Source organism: Mobula birostris, chromosome 16 (assembly GCF_030028105.1).
Source record: "Mobula birostris isolate sMobBir1 chromosome 16, sMobBir1.hap1, whole genome shotgun sequence".
NCBI lineage: Eukaryota > Metazoa > Chordata > Chondrichthyes > Myliobatiformes > Myliobatidae > Mobula > Mobula birostris.
The window spans coordinates 67,828,809-67,851,188 of NC_092385.1; the positions used below are offsets into that span (position 1 = coordinate 67,828,809).

Consider the following 22,380-nt stretch of genomic DNA (forward strand, 5'->3'; position numbering starts at 1 on the left):
TTATAGCATTGATGTATCCCGGATATTCAGAAGCATTACAGTGTTGACATTAACAGTGGTCATAAGAATTATTTATTTTGTTTCAAAGCTTTGATCAAAAACAGTAGTTCATTTTTAGTTTTGTCTTTGGTCTTGCTTGTGTAGCTTCAGTGATAAAGATAAATGCAATAGCAGTGCATGATGCCCAGATGTTTGAAGACTTATTGCTGCACCTCATAAATGCTTGAAAATGTCACCAAATATACCAGCAAATAAAGAATTCCTGCTCATTGAACGTTTAAGCAAAAAATAGCAAATGAAATATAATCTGAAAAATAATTAATCTCAGATCTGGTGCAAGAATAATTATTAATGTAGATGTTAATTCTTTTTATTAGGAAGGTTTGAGTAGAATTTTCTTGTATTTGTGATTCCATTGATTATCTGAAGAATACAAACAGCCATCATCATTATCGTTATGTGCCGTGTCATATGACTGGGCGATCATGGTCTATCCATGACCACGATTGTCTTGGCAAATTTTCTACAGAAGTGGTTTGCCATTGCCTCCACTTGCAGACATTGCCAGTGTCTTTACAACACAGGTGACCCCAACCATTTTCAATACTCTTCAGGGCTTGTCTGCCTGGCATCAATGGCTGCATAACCACAACTTGTGATAGGCACCAGCTATTCTCAGGGCTTTATGTGAACCCGAGTGGTGGTGGGCTACACCTTGTTCAGGGGTGATCTGCAGGTTAATGGAGGGGAGGAGTGCTTTACATCTCCTTTAGTAAAGACGTATCTCCACCCCACAAGAATAGTATACAACTTTGTGATGTACATGGATAGGTACCCAGTGCCAAGATTTGGAGGATGCAGTGGGTGTCAATATTTTACTATATTCCTCGTACATATACAAACAGCATACAATGTGCTCATTGAGCCAGCATCAGGTTTCTATCAAAGTAACGTCAATACAAAGTGTCATTTCCTTTAATTTTAATTGAGAATCAATTATTTAAGTTTGGTCCAATTATGGTATGATTTGTAAAGGAGTATTGAACCTACACAGCAGTTTTGTTTCTGATTCAGGGTAACTTGAGAACTCTGCTCAGTGAATCTTTCTTGGTATGAAATATGCAAGTGATGTAACATTTTGTTGTGCATTTATCAAACTTTTCACTTTGGAATGTGTAATCTTTGAATATACCAATTGTTCTATGAGTAAGATTTTCCAATTCGTAGTTTTATTCTCCTTTCAAGATCCTTTATGACTATGTCAGCCCATTATGGATACAGGTTATAAACACAAATTCTTAATTTAAATTCAATATGAAGAAATGTTTCTAAACAAAGATTAAGTCACATTAACACGAGGAATTCTGCAGATGCTGGAAATTCAAGCAACACACATCAAAGGTCCTGACGAAGGGTCTCGGCCCAAAACGTCGACTGTACCTCTTCCTAGAGATGCTGCCTGGCCTGCTGCGTTCACCAGCAACTTTTTTTTTATTAGTGTAATTCTTAATTGAGTTTTCAAAGTGAATACATGAAAAGATAATGTCTACCCTCCCCCCTCCCCTTAACCCTTCCCCCCCGATTATATACTCCTACCTAAAAAGGAAAGAAAGAAAGAAGGGAAAAAAAGAACTGCCTGGATATTGGAAGGTTTCCACATGCTCCATGGGATTCAAAATAAATTTAATATATTTATTTATTACTTTCCCCAAGGGACCAAGATCTTTATCATCGGAGCAACTAAATATGCCATCCTATCTTTTGTAAATAAGGGTGCCAAATATTCAAAAATGTTTCATATTTATCTCTTAAATTATAAGTAATTTTTTCGAGTGGAATAGAACTAGCCATTTCATTGTTCCAACGATTCATACGTAAATATGAATCAGATTTCCAAGTAACTGCTATAGCCGCCTTAGCTACTGCCAATGCAATTTTTATGAATTCTTTCTGATATTTATTCAATTTAAGTTTTGGTTTTATCCCTTCAATATCACCTAATAGAAATAATACAGGGTTATGTGGAAATTGAGTTCCAGTAATTTGTTCCAATAAGACTCTTAAATTTATCCAAAAAGGTTGAATTTTAGAACAAGACCAAGTAGAATGTAAGAAAGTACCAATTTCTTGATTACACCGAAAGCATTGATCAGATAAATTTGAATTTAATCTATTTATTTTTTTTGGTGTAATATATAATTGGTGTAAAAATTATATTGTACTAATCTAAGTCAAACGTTTATTGTATTTGTCATACTGTCAAGACAGTCTTGACCAATTTGTTTCATCAATATTAATATTCAGATCTGTTTCCCATATTTGTTTTGACTTGTGGATTCCTTGTTTAATTGTCTGTTGAATCAAATTATACATACAAGAAATAAATTTAAAAATTTTTCCTTTTTGAATTAAAATTTCAATTTCATTGGGTTTTGGCAAAAATATTGTTTGACCCAGTTTGCCTTTTAAATAAGCCCTTAATTGAAGGTAACAAAAGAAAGTGTTATTTGATATTTTATATTTATTCTTTAGTTGTTCAAATGACATCAATATACCTCGTTCATAACGGTCTCCTATAGATCTATCCCTTTTTGGTACCAACTATATAAAAGTTGATTATCCATTGTAAAAGGAATAAGTCTGTTTTGGAACAAAGGTCTCCTTGCTAATAAAGATTTCTTTATTTCATTATCAACATTTATTCCATAGATCAATCAAATGTTTTAATATAGGAGATTCTTTCTTTTCCCGTATCCATTTAGATTCCCATTTATATATAAAATCTTCAGGTATATTTTCTCTTATCTAATTCTATTCTAATCCATCCTGGTTTTTGATCATCAAAGAAAGATACAATAAATCTAAGTTGATTTGCTTTATAATAATTCTTAAAGTTTGGAAGTTGTAACCCTCCTAATTCAAATTTACATGTCAATTTTTCCAATGATATTCTTGACATCTTACCTTTCCAAAGAAATTTTATCACACATTTATTTAACTCCTGAAAAAATTTCTGTGACAATTGTATTGGTAATGTTTGAAACAAATGCTGTAATCTAGGAAATATATTCATATTTACAGCATTGACTCTACCCACTAATGTTATTGGTAGTATCATCCATTTGTCAAGATCTTCTTGAATTTTTTTCAATAGTGGTAAATAATTAAATTTATATAAATTCCGTACATCATTATCAAGTCTTATACCTAAATACTTTATGCCATTTACCGGCCATCTAAATTGGGTTGCTAATCGACATTGGCTATAGTCTCCTTTAGTAAGAGGTAAAATTTCACTTATTTATTTTATACCCTGATACTTTCCATATTCATCCAATCTAGAAGATAATTTATGTAACGAATGCTGTGGGTTTGTTAAGTAAATCAAAACATCATCAGCAGAAAGATTAATTTTATATTCCTCCTGATTAACTCTAAAACCCATAATATCTGGATCAATTCTAATTAGTTCTGCTAATGGCTCTATCATCAGTACAAATAAAGCAGGTGATAATGGACAACCTTGTCTAGTTGACCTTTTTAACTGGAATGGTGTTGAAATTCGAGTATTTGTCACTACTTTAGCATTAGGGTTAGTATTTAAAGTTTTAATCCAGTTTATAAAAGATGTTCCTAACCCATACTTTTCTAATACTTTAAATAAAAAATCCCATTCCAATCTATCAAATGCTTTTTCTGCATCCAAGGCTACTACTATACTCATCTCCTCCCTTTTTTGTGCCAAATGAATTATACTCAGTTGCCGAGTTACATTATCTGCCAATTGTCTATTTTTAATAAATCCTGTTTGATCCATATGTATTAATTTTGGTGAATATTTAGATAATCTATTTGATAAAATTTTTGCTATTATTTTATAATCCGTGTTCAACAAAGAAATAGGCCTGTATGATGGTTTTAAAGGATCTCTGTTTTTTTGGCAATACTATTACAATCGCTGTTAAAAGATTCTGGGAGTTTATGTATTTTTTCTGCTTGATGTATTAACTCCATAAAGGGAGGAAATAATAAATCTTTTTATAAAATTCAGGTGGAAAACCATCTTCTCCTGGAGATTTATTACTTTGGAGTGATCCTAAAGCTTCTTCAACCTCTTTTAATGTAAAAGGCATATCTAATCCCTTCTGTTCTTCCAAATTCAATTTTGGAAGAGTTACTTGTGATAAAAATCTTTCTATCTCATTAACATCATTTTGTGATTCTGATTGATATAATTCAAAATAGAAACTTCTGAAGGTTTCATTAATTTCTAGAGGTTTATAGGTAATTTTATTTGCACTTGTTCTAATTGCATTTATCGTTTTGGAAGCTTGTTCTGTTTTCAACTGCCAAGCAAGAATTTTATGTGTTCTCTCACCTAACTCATAATACCTTTGCTTAGTTCTTATGATTGCTTATTCCATTCTGTATGTCTGAAGCGTATTATATTGTAACTTATTGACAAGTTGCCTTCATTTTTCTTCTGTGATATGTCTTTGAGATTCTTTTTCTAATTTTGTAATCTCTTTTTCCAATTGATCCAGTTCTGCCATATATTCTTTCTTAATTTTAGCCGTATAACTTATTATCTGACCCCTCAAATATGCTTTCATCATATCCCATAGTATAAATTTATCATTCACTGAATGAGAGTTTGTATCAAAAAAAATTGGATCTGCTTCTTCATAAAATCACAAAAATCTTGACGTTTTAATAATGTTGAATTAAATCTCCATCTATAAGCCACTTCTTCCTTATCAGTCATTATTGTCATTAATAGAGGAGAATGATCTGACAATATTCTTGGTTTATATTCCAAATTTTTCACTCTGTGTTGAATATGCATTGATAATAGGAAAAGATCTATCCTTGAATATGTTTTGTGTCTATTAGAATAGAACGAATAGTCTCTTTCTTTAGGATTAATTCTTCTCCGTATATCAATCAAATTTAAACTTTCATCAATGATAAAGTTAGTTTTACTACCTTTGATTTTGTGACAGCCTTAGTTGATCTATCTAAGACTGGGTTTAGGCAAAAATTAAAATCTCCTCCTATTAATATTTTTTCATGTGCATCAGCCAAATTCAAAAAGGCTTCTTGTATGAATTTTGCATCAGTTTCATTTGGTGCGTAAATATTCATGAAACTCCATAATTTAGAAAAAAGTTGACAGTGTACAATCACATATCTCCCCGCAGAATCGGTTATTACGTTTTGAATTCTAATTGGTAACATTTTATTAGTCAAAATTGCTACTCTCCTCGCTTTTGAATTAAATGAAGCTGCAACAACACTATCCACCCAATCTCTCTTTAATTTCTGATGTTCTGTTTCTGTTAAATGCGTTTCCTGTAAGGAGGCTAAATCTACTTTCATTTTCTTAATATGTGTTAAGATTCTTTTTCTCTTCACCTGACCATTAAGCCCATTAACATTAAAACTCAAAAAATTCAATAAATTAGTCATTATTCTTAACAAAGTTACTCCAATCTAAAACATTACTTAGCTTCTCAACTCTCATAGTTCCTTGGGGAATCTCTTTGAACTTCACCATCTTGCTATGTGTTTCCCTCCCAATCATCCAGGCAAAAAGAAAGAAATAAAAGATAGATATGATACAAAAAGAGAAATAACAAAATAGCCCCCTACTAATGTTGTGAATGAAAAGATACACAACACTACTCCCCTCCATTTTGCAGGTCATGGCTATTGCCACGCTTGCACACATGAAATTTTAACCTTTCTTCCCCTCCCTCATATAATTAATAATATATTTATATATTCATTCTCCTTTAAAAATCCAATATGTCTATTCCTTGACCCAGTCTTCATCTTCAATCCATCTCGCTCCCCTGGGTTTGTTCTTGTATCTGGTGAATATTCAAAGAATCTCACACAAACTCCTCCGCTTTCCAGTAATCGTCAAAATATCTTTTTACTCCACCAGCCAAAAAAGGCCTTCAAGGTTGCAGGATAACGCAATATAAATTGATAACCGTGATCCCATAGGACTTTTTTCACTGGATTAAATTTCTTCCTTCTCTTCAAAAGCTCATAACTTATGTCAGGGTAGAAAAATATTTTCCTCCCTTCTATCATCAATGGCCCTTTTCTATTTTTGGCAGCTTGGGCAGCCGCCTGTAAAATCCTTTCTTTGTCTTGAAATCTTAAGAATTTTATTAAAATTGATCGTGGATATTGGTCATCTTGTGGTTTTGGTCTTAGAGCTCTATGTGCCCGCTCAATTTCAATTGATCGATGTTCCTCTTTCATTTGCAAAGTTTCCAGGATGCATCTTTGAAAAAATTCTATTGGATTATCTCCCTTTATACCTTCTTTAAGACCAACGATTTTAATATTATTTCGTCTACTAAAATTCTCAAACATGTCCACCTTCTGCAAGAGTCGATTTCTTTCCATGTTGCAGACAAGCATATCATTTTCTGTTTTTTCCACTCTATCGTTAATATGCTCCATTGTTCTTTCCATCTTCTGAAGTTTCTTATCCATTTTGTCATGTCTTTTCATAGCTTCATGTCTTTAATCTCTGTTCTTAATTTTCTTAATTCATTCGTTACTTGCAATAAAGCCTCTCATGTCTCCGCCTCCTTTACTTCCAGTCTCTTCCAGTTCTTCCTCCTCCTCTTCATCTGTATTTGCTGTGGAATCCAATTCTGATTCTGAGTCACTTTCACTTGCCCTGGCCGTCAGTTCTTGTAGTTTGAGTTGTGTTGATTTGCGCATGTGTACTTCTTTGCGCATACGCATTTCCGGCATCTTCTTCCTAGAGACCGCTAATGCCGCCATTGCTCCCTGTTCTTCTACGCCAGAGATAAAATGCGTCTCCTCCGAAGGAGATCCAACCTGAATCCGAGGCTCCATCGCTGCAGTAGGCCCTTTTTTCTTCCCATCTGGCGGCGACTTCGCAACAACAGACTTCTTCTGTTGTGGTTTACGAGGCATATCGTAAAGTAGTCTTGAGAAGTTTTTAAGTAGTTTTCGGAATGTATTTATTAACTTTGCTTTGTTTAAACAGTACTTTGCTGATTTTTTACGGGAGAGCTAGATTTACGCGTCTCAATCCCACGTCGTCACGTGACGTCCCCCACCAGCAACTTTGATGTGTGTTGCTTAAGTCACATTAGCCCTCTGAGTGCAATATGGTATCTTTTCCCCTTGCTGTGTCTTGTCTCAAAACAGGATCTCTCTTCTGATTCCACTATAAGACATAGGAGCAGAGTTAGGCCATTTGGTCCATTGACTGCTCCGTCATTCAACCATGGCTGATCCTTTTTTTCTCTCCTCCTCAACCCCATTTTTCTGGCCTTTTCCCCATAAACTTTGATGCCATGTCCAATCAAGAACCTATCAATCTCTGCCTTAAATATACCCAACGACCTGGCCGCCACAGCTGCACGTGGCAACAAATTCCACAAATTCACCACCCTTTGGATAAAGAAATTTCTCCGCATCTCTGTTTTGAATGGACACCCCCTATCTTGAGGCTGTGCCCTCTTGTCCTAGACTCTCCCACCATGGGAAACATCCTTTTCACATCTCCTGTGTCTAGGCCTTTCAACATTCAAAAGGTTTGAATGAAATTCCACCCCCTCATCCTTCTAAATTCCAGCATGTAGAGGCCCAGAGCTATCAAACGTTCCTTGTATGATAGCCCTTCCATTCTTGAAATCCCAGTGCTCTATAAAGCCTCAGCATAACATCCCTCCTCTATTTTCTTGAAATGAATGCTAACTTTGCATTTGCCTTCCTCATCACTAACTTAACCTGCAAGTTAACCTTTAGGGTATTCTGCACAAGGGCTCCCAAGTCCCTTTGCATCTCAGATTGTTGGATTTTCTCCCCATTTAGAAAACGGTCCGCAAATTTATTTCTACTACCAAAGTGCATTATATTTCATTTGCCACTTTCTTGCCCATTCTCCTAATCTGTTTAAATCCTTCTGCATCCTACCTGTTTCCTCAACACAAGCCATCTATTTCATCATCTAAATTATTTATATACAGCATAACAAGAAGTGGTCCCAACACGGACCCCTGCGGAGCACCACTAGTCACTGGCAGCCAACCAGACACTATATGCTTTTCTCTTTTACTCATTACTAGATTGCTCCTTTCTAGCAATTAACATATTGCTTATTCTCCTTTGCTTTCTTACAGACTGAACTGTTCCTTCAATAGGACTTTCACATTTGAAGTCTAGCATTCTGTCAGACTGTTATGACCCCAGATATCTCGGTTCTTGTGTTTTTATGTATTAGTCAGTGTTCTTTCCCTGAATCAATTGCATCTTTTCAATGAATTTTATTTTAACATGTCCCCAGTTCAATACTTACAGCATAACACTGTCTGAAGTAATAACTTGGCCTTTGGTCCATGAGGTGTATATTTGACATTTCCTTGTACTTTTTTGCTTAATGTTTTTAATATATATTGTATGTACCCAAACTATTTTTATAAATCTCTTCATTTTAAAAGTAATATCAAAGCACCAAGACTCATCAGAAATATCATAAAAACACGTATATTGAAATGTTTTGTTTTCTTTGTATTAACTCTTGTGTGATCCTTGTGGATTTCTGTATTTGAGATATTTTGTATCCGAAGCTTGCTCTGGGCTTCGAACAAACCAGTGAGCTGCCCTGTAGTTTTATTTGTGTTTGGGTTGGGTAAACTTTAATCAGGATTGAATCTGTAGTGACATTGTTCACCACTATACCTAATTGTTTTGCATTTGAACAGTGGTTGAGAATCTGATGGAGGCTATCTCTACTTCTGTTGAAAAAGAGATGGTGTCTTTCGTGGACAATAAGGGATTTTCTAAAGTTAATTAAGTATATGGAGCTACACATTTAATGCTTTGAGTGCTATGTTTACCTGGAGCATTTCTCCAGACATGGTAGATAATGCTGATTAGACCTGCTCTGCCTATGTCGAAATGTTTGTGGCCCTGCTGAAAACAGCTTTTATCAACCAACATTATTAGGTTTTGAAAACCAACTTTAGGTGTCGTATTTGCAGATGTTTGGTATTTGCACCCTGTACCCTGTGATCTACCAATACTGAGGATGTCCATGTATGACTCTCTGAGCCTGTGCAGAGGTAGTTGTTTGTACAGTTTGAGGGTCTGTGACACCACCCGGTTGATGGAGTTAACTGTACAAGCCACTGCCTTGCCTGGGCCAGAGCCCAACATCACCTGAAGAGCCTGAGCGTTATTATCTGGATGTGTTTGGTATCTTCAAAAGATTAAAGGAACTGTTCTATGATTGTAAAACTGACTTTTTGTTTGTTCAAAGTTAAAAATGTCTATTAAAAATGAATATATTAATGTGTTAAATCATGCAAAGTTGCTAAACTTTTGTTTTGTAGCCTGCAGTTCAAAATGAGACTTCTGCAAAAAGAAATTCACTGTGCCATACAAATATCTATGAACTTGTAAATATGTATCAAACAGTTTGGACACTTAAATTTTGGTGTCTTCATTTGAGGTCACCAGATTAATTTCATGAATATTGTATATCAGGCTTGCAAAGCAGGGCAATTAGTTTCTAAAAATCTCGCCTGACCCTTCTGTGTGAGCTATAAAATCTGTATTGTAGCTTGAAGTGGAAAGCTTTGTCTATTTTGACCACTTAACAAAAAGAAATCTCCTAGAATTGCTCCCAAATGTCAAGTATGGGTCTTCGAGGAACAGAGTGTCTTTTCATTTGCCTGCCTAATTGATTACTGCACTTCAGAAGTAAATTGCTTTTGATATTTTTATACTGTTGCGCTGATAGCTGCAGAGTCCTAAAGGCCAATTTATACTTGTGCATCAAATCAACACCGTAGGTATGGTGTAGCCGTGTACCCTACGCCGTAGCCTGATGCACACCTCCCCAAAAATGTAACCACGCGTAGCGGTGACGCAGACCGCAACAACTGTGATTAGTCCGCTTGGTAGCATCGCATTTCCTCCTACGCTGCAGTAGCTTCCCATTGGGTGACTGAAGGACAGGGAAGGAACTCTGGCTGCAATGCTTTCCATAAAGCTTTACAGACCTCTGAAATTATGGAGGACCCTGTGCTTGACGCCAGTTTGTAGCTAGCTGCTACAGTCTGTTGACTTCACCTGAAGCTAAAACCCGAATGGTGATTGTCAGTCTCTGAGTATACTGTGCGTACGTTGATACAAAATAAATGGTTGGAGACATGAACCAAATCGTCAAATCTACTTGCTGATATCTGAAAATTTTTGAAATGCATTTCCTCGTCCATGTCTCTCATTGGCCGGACAAACACAGAAAATTCACCCTCCTTCAGTTTTAGTCGCCATTGTTTAAAGTTTGAGTTTCTTCATATTGAGTTTCCGCAATGAATCTCAACACAGTGGCATAGAAACCCCACCGCCAACTAGCGTTTTGGTGGTGAATTGCAGAGCGACGGAGACAAACCAACGCACAAGTATAAATCAGCCTTAATGGAGTATGAGACTTCACTTTTGCTTCAAGTGGTTTCACAACTTTTAAAGGGGAAAACGTGCTGCCAAATTTGGCCAGGTTCCCTATTGATTTGCACTATTCCCTCTTAAGCTGCGCAACCACTCTGTAACTAAAGTGCTCCTGCGCACGTGGCCTATTCAGTACTGGAATTTTCAGTATGCATGTTAATATAATTCTGAAATTATGCTAATATATTTGTTAAGCACCTTGTAATTGTGTTAATATAATCAATGAATTTTCTAGATAAATGAACCATAACCTTTTTACCTTGAAACATTTTAGAACTTCAACGTGTTTACATTGTCAGTGTTTCAAGTTAGAAATTGTAACAATAAACACAGAATGGAAGATGGTATTAAACTGCTGAATGCTGACACCATCTATTTTTGCCATTGACTGCCTGGCATTGTTTACTTGCGTAATTGTGGTTTGTGTTTGTTTGTGCTTATTACAAAAAAAAAATCACCGAAGTGCCATGCAGTTTCCATGCCATGTAAAAATTTCCTGCTCGCAACAATCTACACAGCTGTTTTTAAAAATAAATAAATAAAATAATTAAGGTGGACTGTTGAGTTTGGCCTGCAAGTAATCTTCAAGCAGCCACCACTTCTAAATGTTATCTTCAGGACCAGTTAAGTTGTAAACTGATGGAGCCAAGTGATCTTAAGACCATGGGTATATTTAAACAGAGGTTTCTAGGTTCTTGATTAGTAAGAGTATCAAATGTAATGGGGATAAGGCAGGAGAATGGTGTTGAGAGGAATATGTTATCTATAAGACCATAAGATACAGGAGCAGAAGCAGGCCATTTGGCCCATCGAGTCTGCTCTGCCAGTCTGATCCAATTCTTCCAGTCATCTCCACTCCCCTGCTTTCATCCCATACCCTTTGATGCCCAGGCTAATCAAGAACCTACCATCTGATAAATACAAATATTTTTTCCTTCAGATTTTAATGTGTTAATAAATTTCAGTAAGGCATCTATAATGTCTTTATTGTACAGCAAATGTTCTTATGTATTAAATTAAAAACCATCTTATTTCTTTTTAGATACTATCCGTTACTTGTCACTTCATGACAACAAATACATTAGATACTTCCATGGCCACAGTAAGAGGTAAGCAAAGAATTCAAATGGCCCATCAGTTTGTGTGCTATTGAACCGAGTAGCCCAGTAGATCATCTAGGAGGGAACAAGTTTATTACTAGCTGCAACCTGAAGCATTTGCAGAAATGCACACTAGCAACTTTTTAATCATATCCATCACCTTGTTTGCTGTCTTCTTCCGTATTTTCCCATTATACCAAGTTTGATCACATCCATTCCATTATTTACCCTCATCAGTTTGTCAGTGTCTGTTTGAACATCAGGAACTGGAGAGAACAGGTGGACTTTATTTGAATCAGGGTTTATTTGGTGGTTCTTGCTGTCCAGGGGATTTTGAACAGTCTTTTCCAAACCAATATTTAAAAATAATTGATCAACTTTAACCTTTGTAAAGTCCAACTGTAGTGTCAGTTATATAAAAGTAATTTATTTTTGGACTACAGTCAAAAATGCATTGCAAAATTAGATTGAAATTCTCAGTTGAAACTCTTAACTGTCTCTCAAACCATGGTGCAGCAAAAGTGTCAAAGTAGGTTGTTGTTACAGTTTAGTTTTCTCTTAATGCATTGACATTTCCTTTCAAATGTGTAGAATGTTTTGTGTGTGTACTTGCATCCTTTGTTTTAGTTGAATAAATTTTTCAAGAAGAGTAGACCAGAAATCTTGCCAGTTTTTGTGTGCTCGGGTATATTGATAGACAGTTGTTGGTCATAGAGCTACCATCAGGCAAAAACTTCTATTTGGTGTTAACTAGAAAGAAATCTGAAATGTGAAGTTTCCTCGAAGGCAGAAGGTGTTGCTGCCAATGCTATGAAGGCTTTCCATTTTATGTCATTGGATTCTATAAAATGCCTTGTAATCTGGCTGAATATGGGATTATTCTTCATAATTGAGCATTGTTTGAGTAAAAGTGAAGCTTAAAATGTGTTCAAAGATGGGTTAATGAGAATGGTTGAATAATTTATCCAATGCTCATTGTCAGTGGTGCATCTGGGAGAATCTGACCAATTAGTAGACATAACACCAACTAATGCACTTCTTAATTCGTTTCAGAAAAATGTTAATATTTACAATACATTTCTTAGTTTCCTGAATATTAGTCTATTTTGTTAACTCTCAGCTATTTGGGTACCTTATCACCCAGAGATATACTTGTTAAGCAGACTCCATTCATTTGAATAATAAAGATGTGAAGAATATAGTTTTAGTTTACTACTGTTTCTTTTTTGCACGTTTTAGAGTTGTAGCATTATGCATGTCTCCTGTGGATGACACTTTCATGTCTAGTTCTTTGGATAAAACTATCAGATTATGGGACCTTCGATCACCAAATTGCCAGGTACATTTTGCTTGCTATCATCTAAATAACTCAATTAATTTTTTGTCAGTCTTGGAAAACATGAATTTGTAGCCCGGTTCAGTGGTAGACTGTCATTATCAGTCAAGTCTTGCACCAGAATTTGAGCACACAATTTAGGTGAACATTGCAGTACTGCTTTCAAATGAGTTAATTGATCTTTACCTCTGTGCTGTGATGAACACAAGTTTCATGACATGTTATGCAGGATAACATGGAGCTCCTTTAGATGAAGCTGTTTCAACAATGCCATTTCTTGTTCTAAACATAAGGATATTCGGTTAGAAATATTCTTTACTGTTTAGTGGTAGAGTGTTACAGATATATCTAGTTTTCATGCAATGTAACAGTTATTGGATATTCTTGATGATTTGCCCAGCAATCATACATATGCAGAATAATTCTTATTTTATCCAAGGATTAGTGCTGTTAAATATTATTTGGTATAACATGAAAAAATGTCATAACTGTTATTTTAGTGGGTAGGTGGTCAGTATTCAATATTGTCTACAAAACGTAATATGGTAGCTGTAAAGCTTCTTGACTTGGTATTGTGAAAGACACCAAATGTAATATTATGGTATTTTTCTCCTTGTATTCCTCTAATAATTTTTCACAAATTCGTCAAATTGCTTTGGCTCTCAACTGATCGTTTCCCTTAAATGGCAGACTAAATGTTTGTGGATTTAGTACCACAACCCTCTTCACTCTTTCTTGCACTCATTTTAACTTGATATTTCCTTCACACAGGTCGACTACCAGTGACTAGGTACCCAGATTGAGTATGGTAACTAGCTGGAGAAGTGTTAACACTTAACACAGATGGAATGTACAATAGTTTTGTAATGGCAGCTGCTGGACCAAAGATATCATTTCGTGTTGGATTCTTCTTGTGGAAGATACCACAATGTATATATTGTGCATATATACATTTTTTTTAAGCAGCTTGAATTTTTCTCAGATTGCTGGCATTCACTGGTCAATTGTAAGCTGACAATTGGAATTCAATTTTATCAAACGAATAACTGGAATTAAAAAAAATAAAAGACCACATGTTGTAAATCTGAAACCAGAACAAAGAAATGCTGGAAACATTCAGCAGGCCAGGATGCATCTGTGGAAAGAGAAACAGTTAATATTTCAGGTCCAAGACCCTTTGGTAGACTGAAATGGAGAAAAATTATTTTTAGTTTTTAAGTTGGAGGAGAGGGTGGAGGGGTCAAAAGGTGTATGTTACAGGGTGACAGCAAGGTTGCCATCAGGATAAGTGGTAGTGATACTCCAGCTGGTGGGTTAAAGGGGGCGGGGTGATAACATTTTACACCCATTTATATTAAGAAATGCAGGGCTGTGGGTTATAGCCAGCATGTGTTCTGATAAGAGCAAAAATTTCAGCCAGTATCATGGAAGAATACTTGGTAGAACAAATGGTTGGTCTGATACAGACAGAAAATAGTGACCTGAAGTTGTAGAACTTGATTCTGGAAGGCTGCGGTATTGCAGATATAAGATGAAGTGAATGTTTTACATACTTGTTTTGGACCTCTTTATTAATGCAGTAGATAATAGTGGGATGGTGAATTAAACTCATAGGCAATAGGAAGCTTGTGATTATCCAGTTTGCTTTGTTTCTCCAGTGGAGAAGAGACTGATACATCCATTTGGAAGCAATGCAAATAAATTGCTACTTAGAAACATAGCAAACCTACAGCGCAATACAGGCCCTTCAGCCCTCAATGCTGTGCCAAACATGTACTTTAGAAACTATCTAGGATTACCCGTAGCCCTTTATTTTTCTAAGCTCCATGTACCTCTACAAGTCTCTTAAAAGACCCTATTGTAATCGCCTTCCACCACCGTCGCCGGCAGCCCATTCCACACACTCACCACTCTGTGTTTTAAAAAAAAACGTTTACCCTGGCATCTCCACTGTACCTACTTCCAAGCACCTTAAAACTGTGCTCTCTCGTGTTAGCCATTTCAGCCCTGAGAATGGGAAATGCTTCACCTGGAAAGACTGCTTGATGGTAGATGTTGGAAAAAAGTGAAAGGACACACTTTTGGTTGTATGGGAAATTGCTGTAAGAAGGGTGAGATTGAGGATGAAAAAGTCGACCAGGGAGTTGAAAAGAAAACAGTTCCTTTTGAAATGGGAAGGAAGAAGTGTCGTGGTGGAATCCTATTGGAACTAGCAGAATACAGAGGCTGATAGATGGAATCTGATGGCCAGCAATCCAGGAAAAGGAAACTTGAGGGTAGGGGTGTAAGAAATGTATAATTTTTGTATAATGGCAATGGGGAAGCCATTGTTCAGAAAGAAGGAAGACGTTTCAAAGGCACCTTTTTGGGAAGTTGTCAAAATAACATCTGATGAATGAGATAGAGTTAAAGGAGGCAGGGTAGGAGAGAAAGTGTAGACCATATAACTGTGGGAGACTAGGCTTGTGATGAATGAAATTGGGCCACTGCATCAGGCAAGGTTCCTCCAGTCTCTCCTCTGCAGGTGCCAAGCAAGGTTGACCACATCCTTTGTAATGTTAAATAATGTGAAACAAATCTTTAAATTTGAACAATGTCATTAAAGATGTATCAGTGTCACATAGTTCAGAAATCGGTCCTTCAGTCTGACTCATCCATGCCAACCGTGTTTATTTGAACTAGTCCTATTTGTATTTGGGCTACATTCTTCTAACCTTCCTGTATATCTGATTGTACTCACCTTTATAGCTTCATCTGCCAGCTCATTCCATATACCAATCAGCTTGGTATGGAAAAAAAACTTCCCTTTTCTTAAAATCTTTTCCCTCTCACCTTAAATCTATGACCTCTTGTCCTGAAATGTCACCTGCCCATTTCTCTCCACGTATACTGAGCAGCAGCTTGTTTTTAGCTTCACATTCCAGCATCTTACAGACTTGTGACTCCATAATTTTGGAGTTCCGCTTGCTTTTTAAAAAAAAATTCTTTGTTCTGACTTCCAAAGTCAATCAAACAAATACGTATACTGTTGACTGTATAGATTTTAAAAAAACAATTGAGGTACATTGTGCTGAATACTGTGGTTGAATATATTCCTGAAATGTTTTCACATCCTAAGTGTGCTTAGCAGTTCTTCAGCTGCTTTCCTAACCCTACCAAAATCTGAAGCAAGATTTGTCTGAATTTATTCCCGTTCTGATGGTAGTTTAGTTGTTCGTGTAGCACATGTATGCAATATGGAGGAATAACAAAAAGGTGAAATTGACATGATTTAAATGTAGATTCTCCTTTAATGTGGAGCATGTTTTGGAGAAAGACTATAATTTTCCATGGTTAATATCTGCCAGCTGATGTTAATTTTCTACGTTTATCATTTGCCCAGGGCTTAATGCATCTTCAGGGGAGACCAACGTGTTCCTTTGACCCTGAAGGACTTATATTTGCAGCTGGTGTGAATTCTGAGATAATTAAACTTTATGATTTGCGGTCATTTGACAAGGTAAAATTTTTCAGCCATATTGGTTAACTTTGTTTTGAACTTGAGCAGTTGTGGTAAATTCTAGATCTTTCTGTATATCACTGGTTTCTCTGTTGATAGTGGAATCTTAATTCTAATAGCTTGAGAAGCAAAGTTTCCTTCAGTATGTTTGTGTGCTGCATTTGTATTAGCAGATAGCTCGAAGGGACTAGGCAGAATAGTTCAGCATGACTATTGTGTGCAATTTTGGTCTCCAAATTTGAGGAAGGACATTCTAGCTATTGAGGGAGTGCAGCGTAGGTTCACAAGGTTAATTCACGGGATGGCGGGACTGCCATATGTTGAAAGGTTGGAGCGACTGGGCTTGTATACACTGGAATTTAGAAGGATGAGAGGGGATCTGATTGAATCAGATAAGATTAAGGGATTGGACACGCTAGAGGCAGGAAACATGTTCCGGATGTTGGGGGAGTCCAGAACCAGAGGCCACAGTTTAAGAATAAGGGGTAGGCCATTTAGAATGGGGTTGAGGAAAAACTTCCACACAGAGGGTTGTGGTTTTGTGGAATACTGTGCCTCAGAAGGCACTGGAGGCCAATTCTCTGGATTCTTTCAAGAAAGAGTTAGATAGAGCTCTTAAAAATAGTGGATATAGGGAGAAGGCAGGAAAAGGGTACTGATTGTGGATGATCAGCCATGATCACGGTGAGTTTGGAGTATTGTGTACAGTTATGGTCACCAAATTATAGGAAAGATGTCAATAAAATTGAGAGAGTACAAAGGAAGTTTACTAAAATGTTGCCTGGGTTTCATCTAAGTTGCAGAGAAAGGTTGAACAAGTTAGGTCTTTATTCTTTGGAGCATAGAAGGTTGAGGGGGGACTTGATAGAGGTGTTTAAAATTATGAGGGGGATTGATAGAGTTGACGTGGATAGTCTTTTTCCATTGAGAATGGGGGAGATTCAAGCAAGAGGATATGAGTTGAGAGTTAAAGGGCAAAAGTGAGGGGGAACTTCTTTACTCAGAGAGTGGTAGCTGTGTGGAATGAGCTTCCAGCAGAAGTGGTTGAGGCAGGTTCGATGTTGTCATTTAAAGTTAAATTGGATAGATATATGGACAGGAAAGGAATGGAGGGTTATGGGCTGAGTGCAGGTCGGTGGGACTAAGTGCGAGTAAGAGTTCAGCACGGACTAGAAGGGCTGAGATGGCCTGTTTCCGTGCTGTAATTGTTATATGGTTATATGAATGGTGGTGCTGGCTCGAAGGGCTGAATGGCCTACTGCTGCACCTGTTGTCTATTGTCTGTTGACTTGATAGGCCAACAGGCCCGTTTCTGTGCTGTAGCACTCTATGACTGGAAGCAAATAGCTTCTGTTGATGTGGCAGTGATTTCTAAGCTGCTAGGCAGTACGTTGTGCATCATACCATCTTTTCATACCACTGTTTATGTAGCATCTGCTACAATATGTTTGAACTATCTTTGCTTTTACAAGTTAACTGTGCAAATCTGCAACTCTTTGATAGATATCCTATTTTTTTATGTGTGTTTTGGGGGGGTGGTGTCCAGTGTCCATTTGGCAGGTGACTCAGGTATTTGAAATAAAAGCAGCAAAAAGCTGAAACGTAATAATAGGTAGCAACAATAGAGAGAGAAACCATTGATATTATTAATTAACCATTCATCAAACATAGGAAAAGTTGAAATGAAACAAGTTTTAAATTGCAGCGAAGTGGGTGGTAGTTGCTTTTGTTCTGTCAGTAGATGCAGAGACCTCATTTCAGTTCCCTTCATAAAATAGTCATACTTTTATTGATCCAGAGAGAAATTGGTTTTTGTTACAGTTGCACCATAAATAATTAAATAGTAATAAAACCATAAATAAATAAATAGTAATATGTAAATTATGCCAGGAAATGTCCAGAACCAGCCTACTGGCTCAGGGTGTCTGACCCTCCAAGGGAGGAGTTATAAAGTTTGATGGCCACAGGCAGAAATGACTTCCTATGACGCTCAGTGTTACATCTCGGTGGAATCAGTCTCTGGCTGAATGTACTCCTCTGCCCAACCAGTCCATTATGTAGTGGATGGGAGACATTGTCCAAGATGGCATGCAACTTGGACAGCATCCTCTTTTCAGACACCACCGTCAGAGAGTCCAGTTCTATCCCCACAAGCTATCCTTTATAATGGCAATTTCAGAACTATTATATGCTGATTTATCCTTGTACCTAGTTAATTTTCAATTGTAGTTTCACTTTGGGAGAAATGGACTAATTCCTTGGAAAACTAATAAAAAAAAGCTGAAACTGTTTTAAATCAGGAATGAAAACAATGTTCAAAAGAGAAGGGGAACATTTCAGGTCTGAGATGTTTTGAATTTCCTTTTAGGGTGTTCAAAGGTCTCAGGCTACTGATTGATGTATGACCTGTTTGTTTTTATTATAATAGATGAAGATGAAAGGTTAGCATTATATGTCACATGTTTCTTGAAACATGTTGTTTGTGTCAATGACCAACACAATCTGAGGATGTGCTGGTGGCAGAACACAAGTGTCTGGCACCAGCATGGCACGCCTACAGTTTACTAACCTGTGTGTCTTTAGAATCTAGGAGGATACCCAAGCAGTCCTGGGGAGAATGTACAAATGTATTACTAAAATGATTAGCATAACGCTCTATGCATTTGAAAATTGTAATTCATTTGCCCGGTCTTTCATTTTGGAAATGTACTTTATGAAATTTCACTCTTAATAACTAATGAGTGATAGTCTTAAGTGCAGGCATCGCCAGTATTCACTTCCCTGAACAAATACCCTTTTTTTTTGTGAACTTCTTTATCAGATTATTTGTGCAGCTGATTGGCTGCCAGCAGTTATGAAATGTTCCATAGATGGATGATTGGACTGGTATCTGAATCAATATACATACATTCAACTTAGTACTTAGGTTGAAATGAAGAAAGGAGTAGTGAATCTAAATTGAGGCAAGTAAGTTTATTAATTGAATTACCTTTAAACTAGAAAGTGATCTTATTTTCCAGCTTATTTATTTTTAGGGCCCTTTTGCCACATTCAAGATGCAATATGAGCGGACCTGTGAATGGACAGGATTGAAATTCAGCAATGATGGAAAACTCATGTTGGTCTCTACCAATGGAGGTATGGTTCGACTTATTGATGCTTTTAAAGGAGCAGTGCTACAGACGTTTGGGGTAAGTGGAACTTTTGTTCTCATGGTGTACTTTAAGCTGACAGAAAAATGGGTGGAGCAAGTGGTCAAGCTTGATCTTGTATTAGGGTTGGATTGACCAAAATGGATTCTCCATGGTTTATGAATCTGCTGCATTTCTTGCTCCTCTGTCTGTCCTCTATACTCTTTGAAATCCTTGTTTCTCAATTATGTCAAAGTAAATTTATTATTAAGGTACTTGATAATAAAGATATTCCCTCCTATTTCTCGATGCAGTATTTGATCAGTTATTTCTTTTTACCCATTTCATTATCTCTTTCCTACAACTAATTTGGATAGCTCTATTTCCTACTTGTACATGAATTTCAAAATTGTTTTTCTTCATACTACTGTACAAAATGTCTGTGTACTAAGAATATCACTGACCTGTCCTCTGCATATTTCAATTACTTTCAAGTAACACCCATTTAGTCTTTCTTTCAATCAGTGTCTTCATTCCCCTTTGTGCTGTTTTGTTACAAGTCTTGTAGAAGAGAATTTATAAAATAATTGAAGTCTCTATGCAACAGTCTATATACAGTATACTTAATATTATTGACTGTTGGACATTACTGTGTGTGTATTTTTGTTTTATAAAGCTATCGTTTATTCATTCCCACAAAAAAAACAACATATGATGTTAATATCCCTCATACCAGTGGGTTGTGAGCATTTGCCCGAGACTTCCTTGATGTTGGGAGTGGAACAGGATTGACGTACAGGGGTTTTCAAGTGGGCCCCCTCCTTCTTCGATGTTTCATTGATTATGCCACTACATCCCTGGAGGGCTCAATGGTAACTTCTGGCGTTTTTGCTTGATCCAAAACTGCTTCTTTCCCCCACCTCTGATGTTGCTCTGATGGTTTGTCGTAGAGTCTGACCATGGATACCTAGCTCCTTTAGCAATTTAATGGTAGATGTGGCTATAAGTCCCCTACAACCCATTTCTACAGGACAAACTTTGGTTTTTCAGCCCCATTGCTGAGCTTCGGCTGCTAGATCTGCATAGCATAGCTCTTGTGCTCATATGTTTCAACTAGTGAGTCCTCCCATAGGACTGAGAGTTCCACGATGTAGATGACCTGTAATGAATTGGACCAGAGAACCAAGTCTGGCCTAAGGTTGGTGGTAGCAGTTTCCAGTGGAAAGGCGACCTGTATTTTCCAGTCATGGGCCATGTTCATCTGTCCTGTTTCTGGCTTAAGAGGGAAATTAGTTGGTCTTTTCTCTCCCTCCTGGACGAATGCTGCTGGTGTCTTGTCCTTTAGTTGTTCTAGGGAGCAAGGAGTTGGTTGCTATCCTCTTGGTCTCGATTGCTGCTGCCAGAGTCTTCAAGACCTGATTGTGATGCCAGATGTATCTGCCTTGTGTGAGGTGGCTTTTGTAGTTTGCCAGGTTATGCTTGAGCATTGCTGGAATCAGGCACAGGGAACAAGTTGGGTCTGGTGGAGATTTTTTTGTGAGGGAAGCACATCATATGTAGCTCTGATGAGAACGTCTTGTTTACTTCCATCTCCCATATGTCCTTCCAGCAGGTTTTCCTCTTCTCAGTTTTTTCCTGCTGCACCCATTTCCCCTACTTAGCCAGGAAGATGGCTGTCTGACTCTCCTTGTTGATGTACAACCATCTTCCTTTGCTCTGGAATTGTTTTGTGCCAGGTGGGTCCACTTGCTGCCCCTGCCCTGCTCTGTTGGACTTGCCCCACAAATTCTCTATGCCCAAGGGCTGCTGTTGCTTGCTGCACCACATAACTGGGGTCCATTTCCACCCAGTTCATAAGGTCCATACAGTGTTACTGATGGTCTTGTCATGAGTGTCATCTGTGGATATATCTTAGAGCACTTGAATTCCTCTGTAAGGCCAGTGAAAGGTAGTTCAAGGACTCCTTTACCATAGAGACTGATACTACTAATACACCTTGGGACACCCCCAAGCCACTTCTTTACAAACGATGTGATGTTTTGCTCGAGCTTCTTTACAGTTGTTAGTGGGGACTCGTAGACAGTGAGTAGCTACATCACTCGGGGTAGGAGTCCAAATTGTAAGCTCCAGAGCTTCAGTTTTCCAGGCAGCATGGTCTTGTTGATGTTATCCAGGCTATTGGTGATGTGTTGCTTTAGTTGCGACACCTGCTTTGTCTGTGAGGCTGGCGTTGTACCATCTACCCAGGCTGTTCAGACACTCTTGGAATTGGGTCATTACCAATCTTTATCTTTCAGCATTCCCTTGACTATGGAGATGCTTTGTGACTTGCTGGGTTTGATTTTCATTCTGGCCCACTTGATGTTTTCCTGCAGTTTTCCAAGTATTTGCTTGGTGCATGCTACAGTAGTGGCCAGTGTCTTTGTATTGTCAATGTACACTCTAATAGAGGGAAGACACTTGTTCTTTCACTGCCCACCACCCATCTTGAAGCCCTGATAATTACTTCCATGGCCATTGTGAAGGCCAGGGGTGATGTAGTGCAACCTGCCAAATGTCCACTTCCGGTCTCTGCCATGTTGTTGTAAACTTTGCTGTTGTGAGGCACAGTTGCGGATCTTGAAAGTACAACTTCACGAGTGTTGTGAAGGGCTCTGTTATCAAATGTTTCCCAGAGGAGAGCTGAATGCATTGGCGAGGTCCAGGAAGATCGCATGGAGATATCTTTTGCCCTTCCTAGCTGTTTAGATCTGGTGCCATATCATACTTGTAGGTATAACACTCTGAGCACCCTGGAATTCC

At 37.4% G+C, this 22,380-nt stretch overlaps 1 protein-coding gene across 1 annotated transcript in view; it reads left to right on the forward strand.

The window, feature by feature from the left end:
* The window catches only part of wdr82 (WD repeat domain 82), a 48,918-nt gene that overhangs the window by 12,016 nt on the left and 14,522 nt on the right, over positions 1–22,380 (forward strand). The window contains exons 3-6 of the mRNA XM_072280789.1: positions 11,555–11,621; positions 12,852–12,951; positions 16,331–16,447; positions 19,483–19,638. Of these exons, the coding sequence (XP_072136890.1) occupies positions 11,555–11,621; positions 12,852–12,951; positions 16,331–16,447; positions 19,483–19,638 (440 nt within the window). The remainder of the gene's footprint in view (positions 1–11,554; positions 11,622–12,851; positions 12,952–16,330; positions 16,448–19,482; positions 19,639–22,380) is intronic.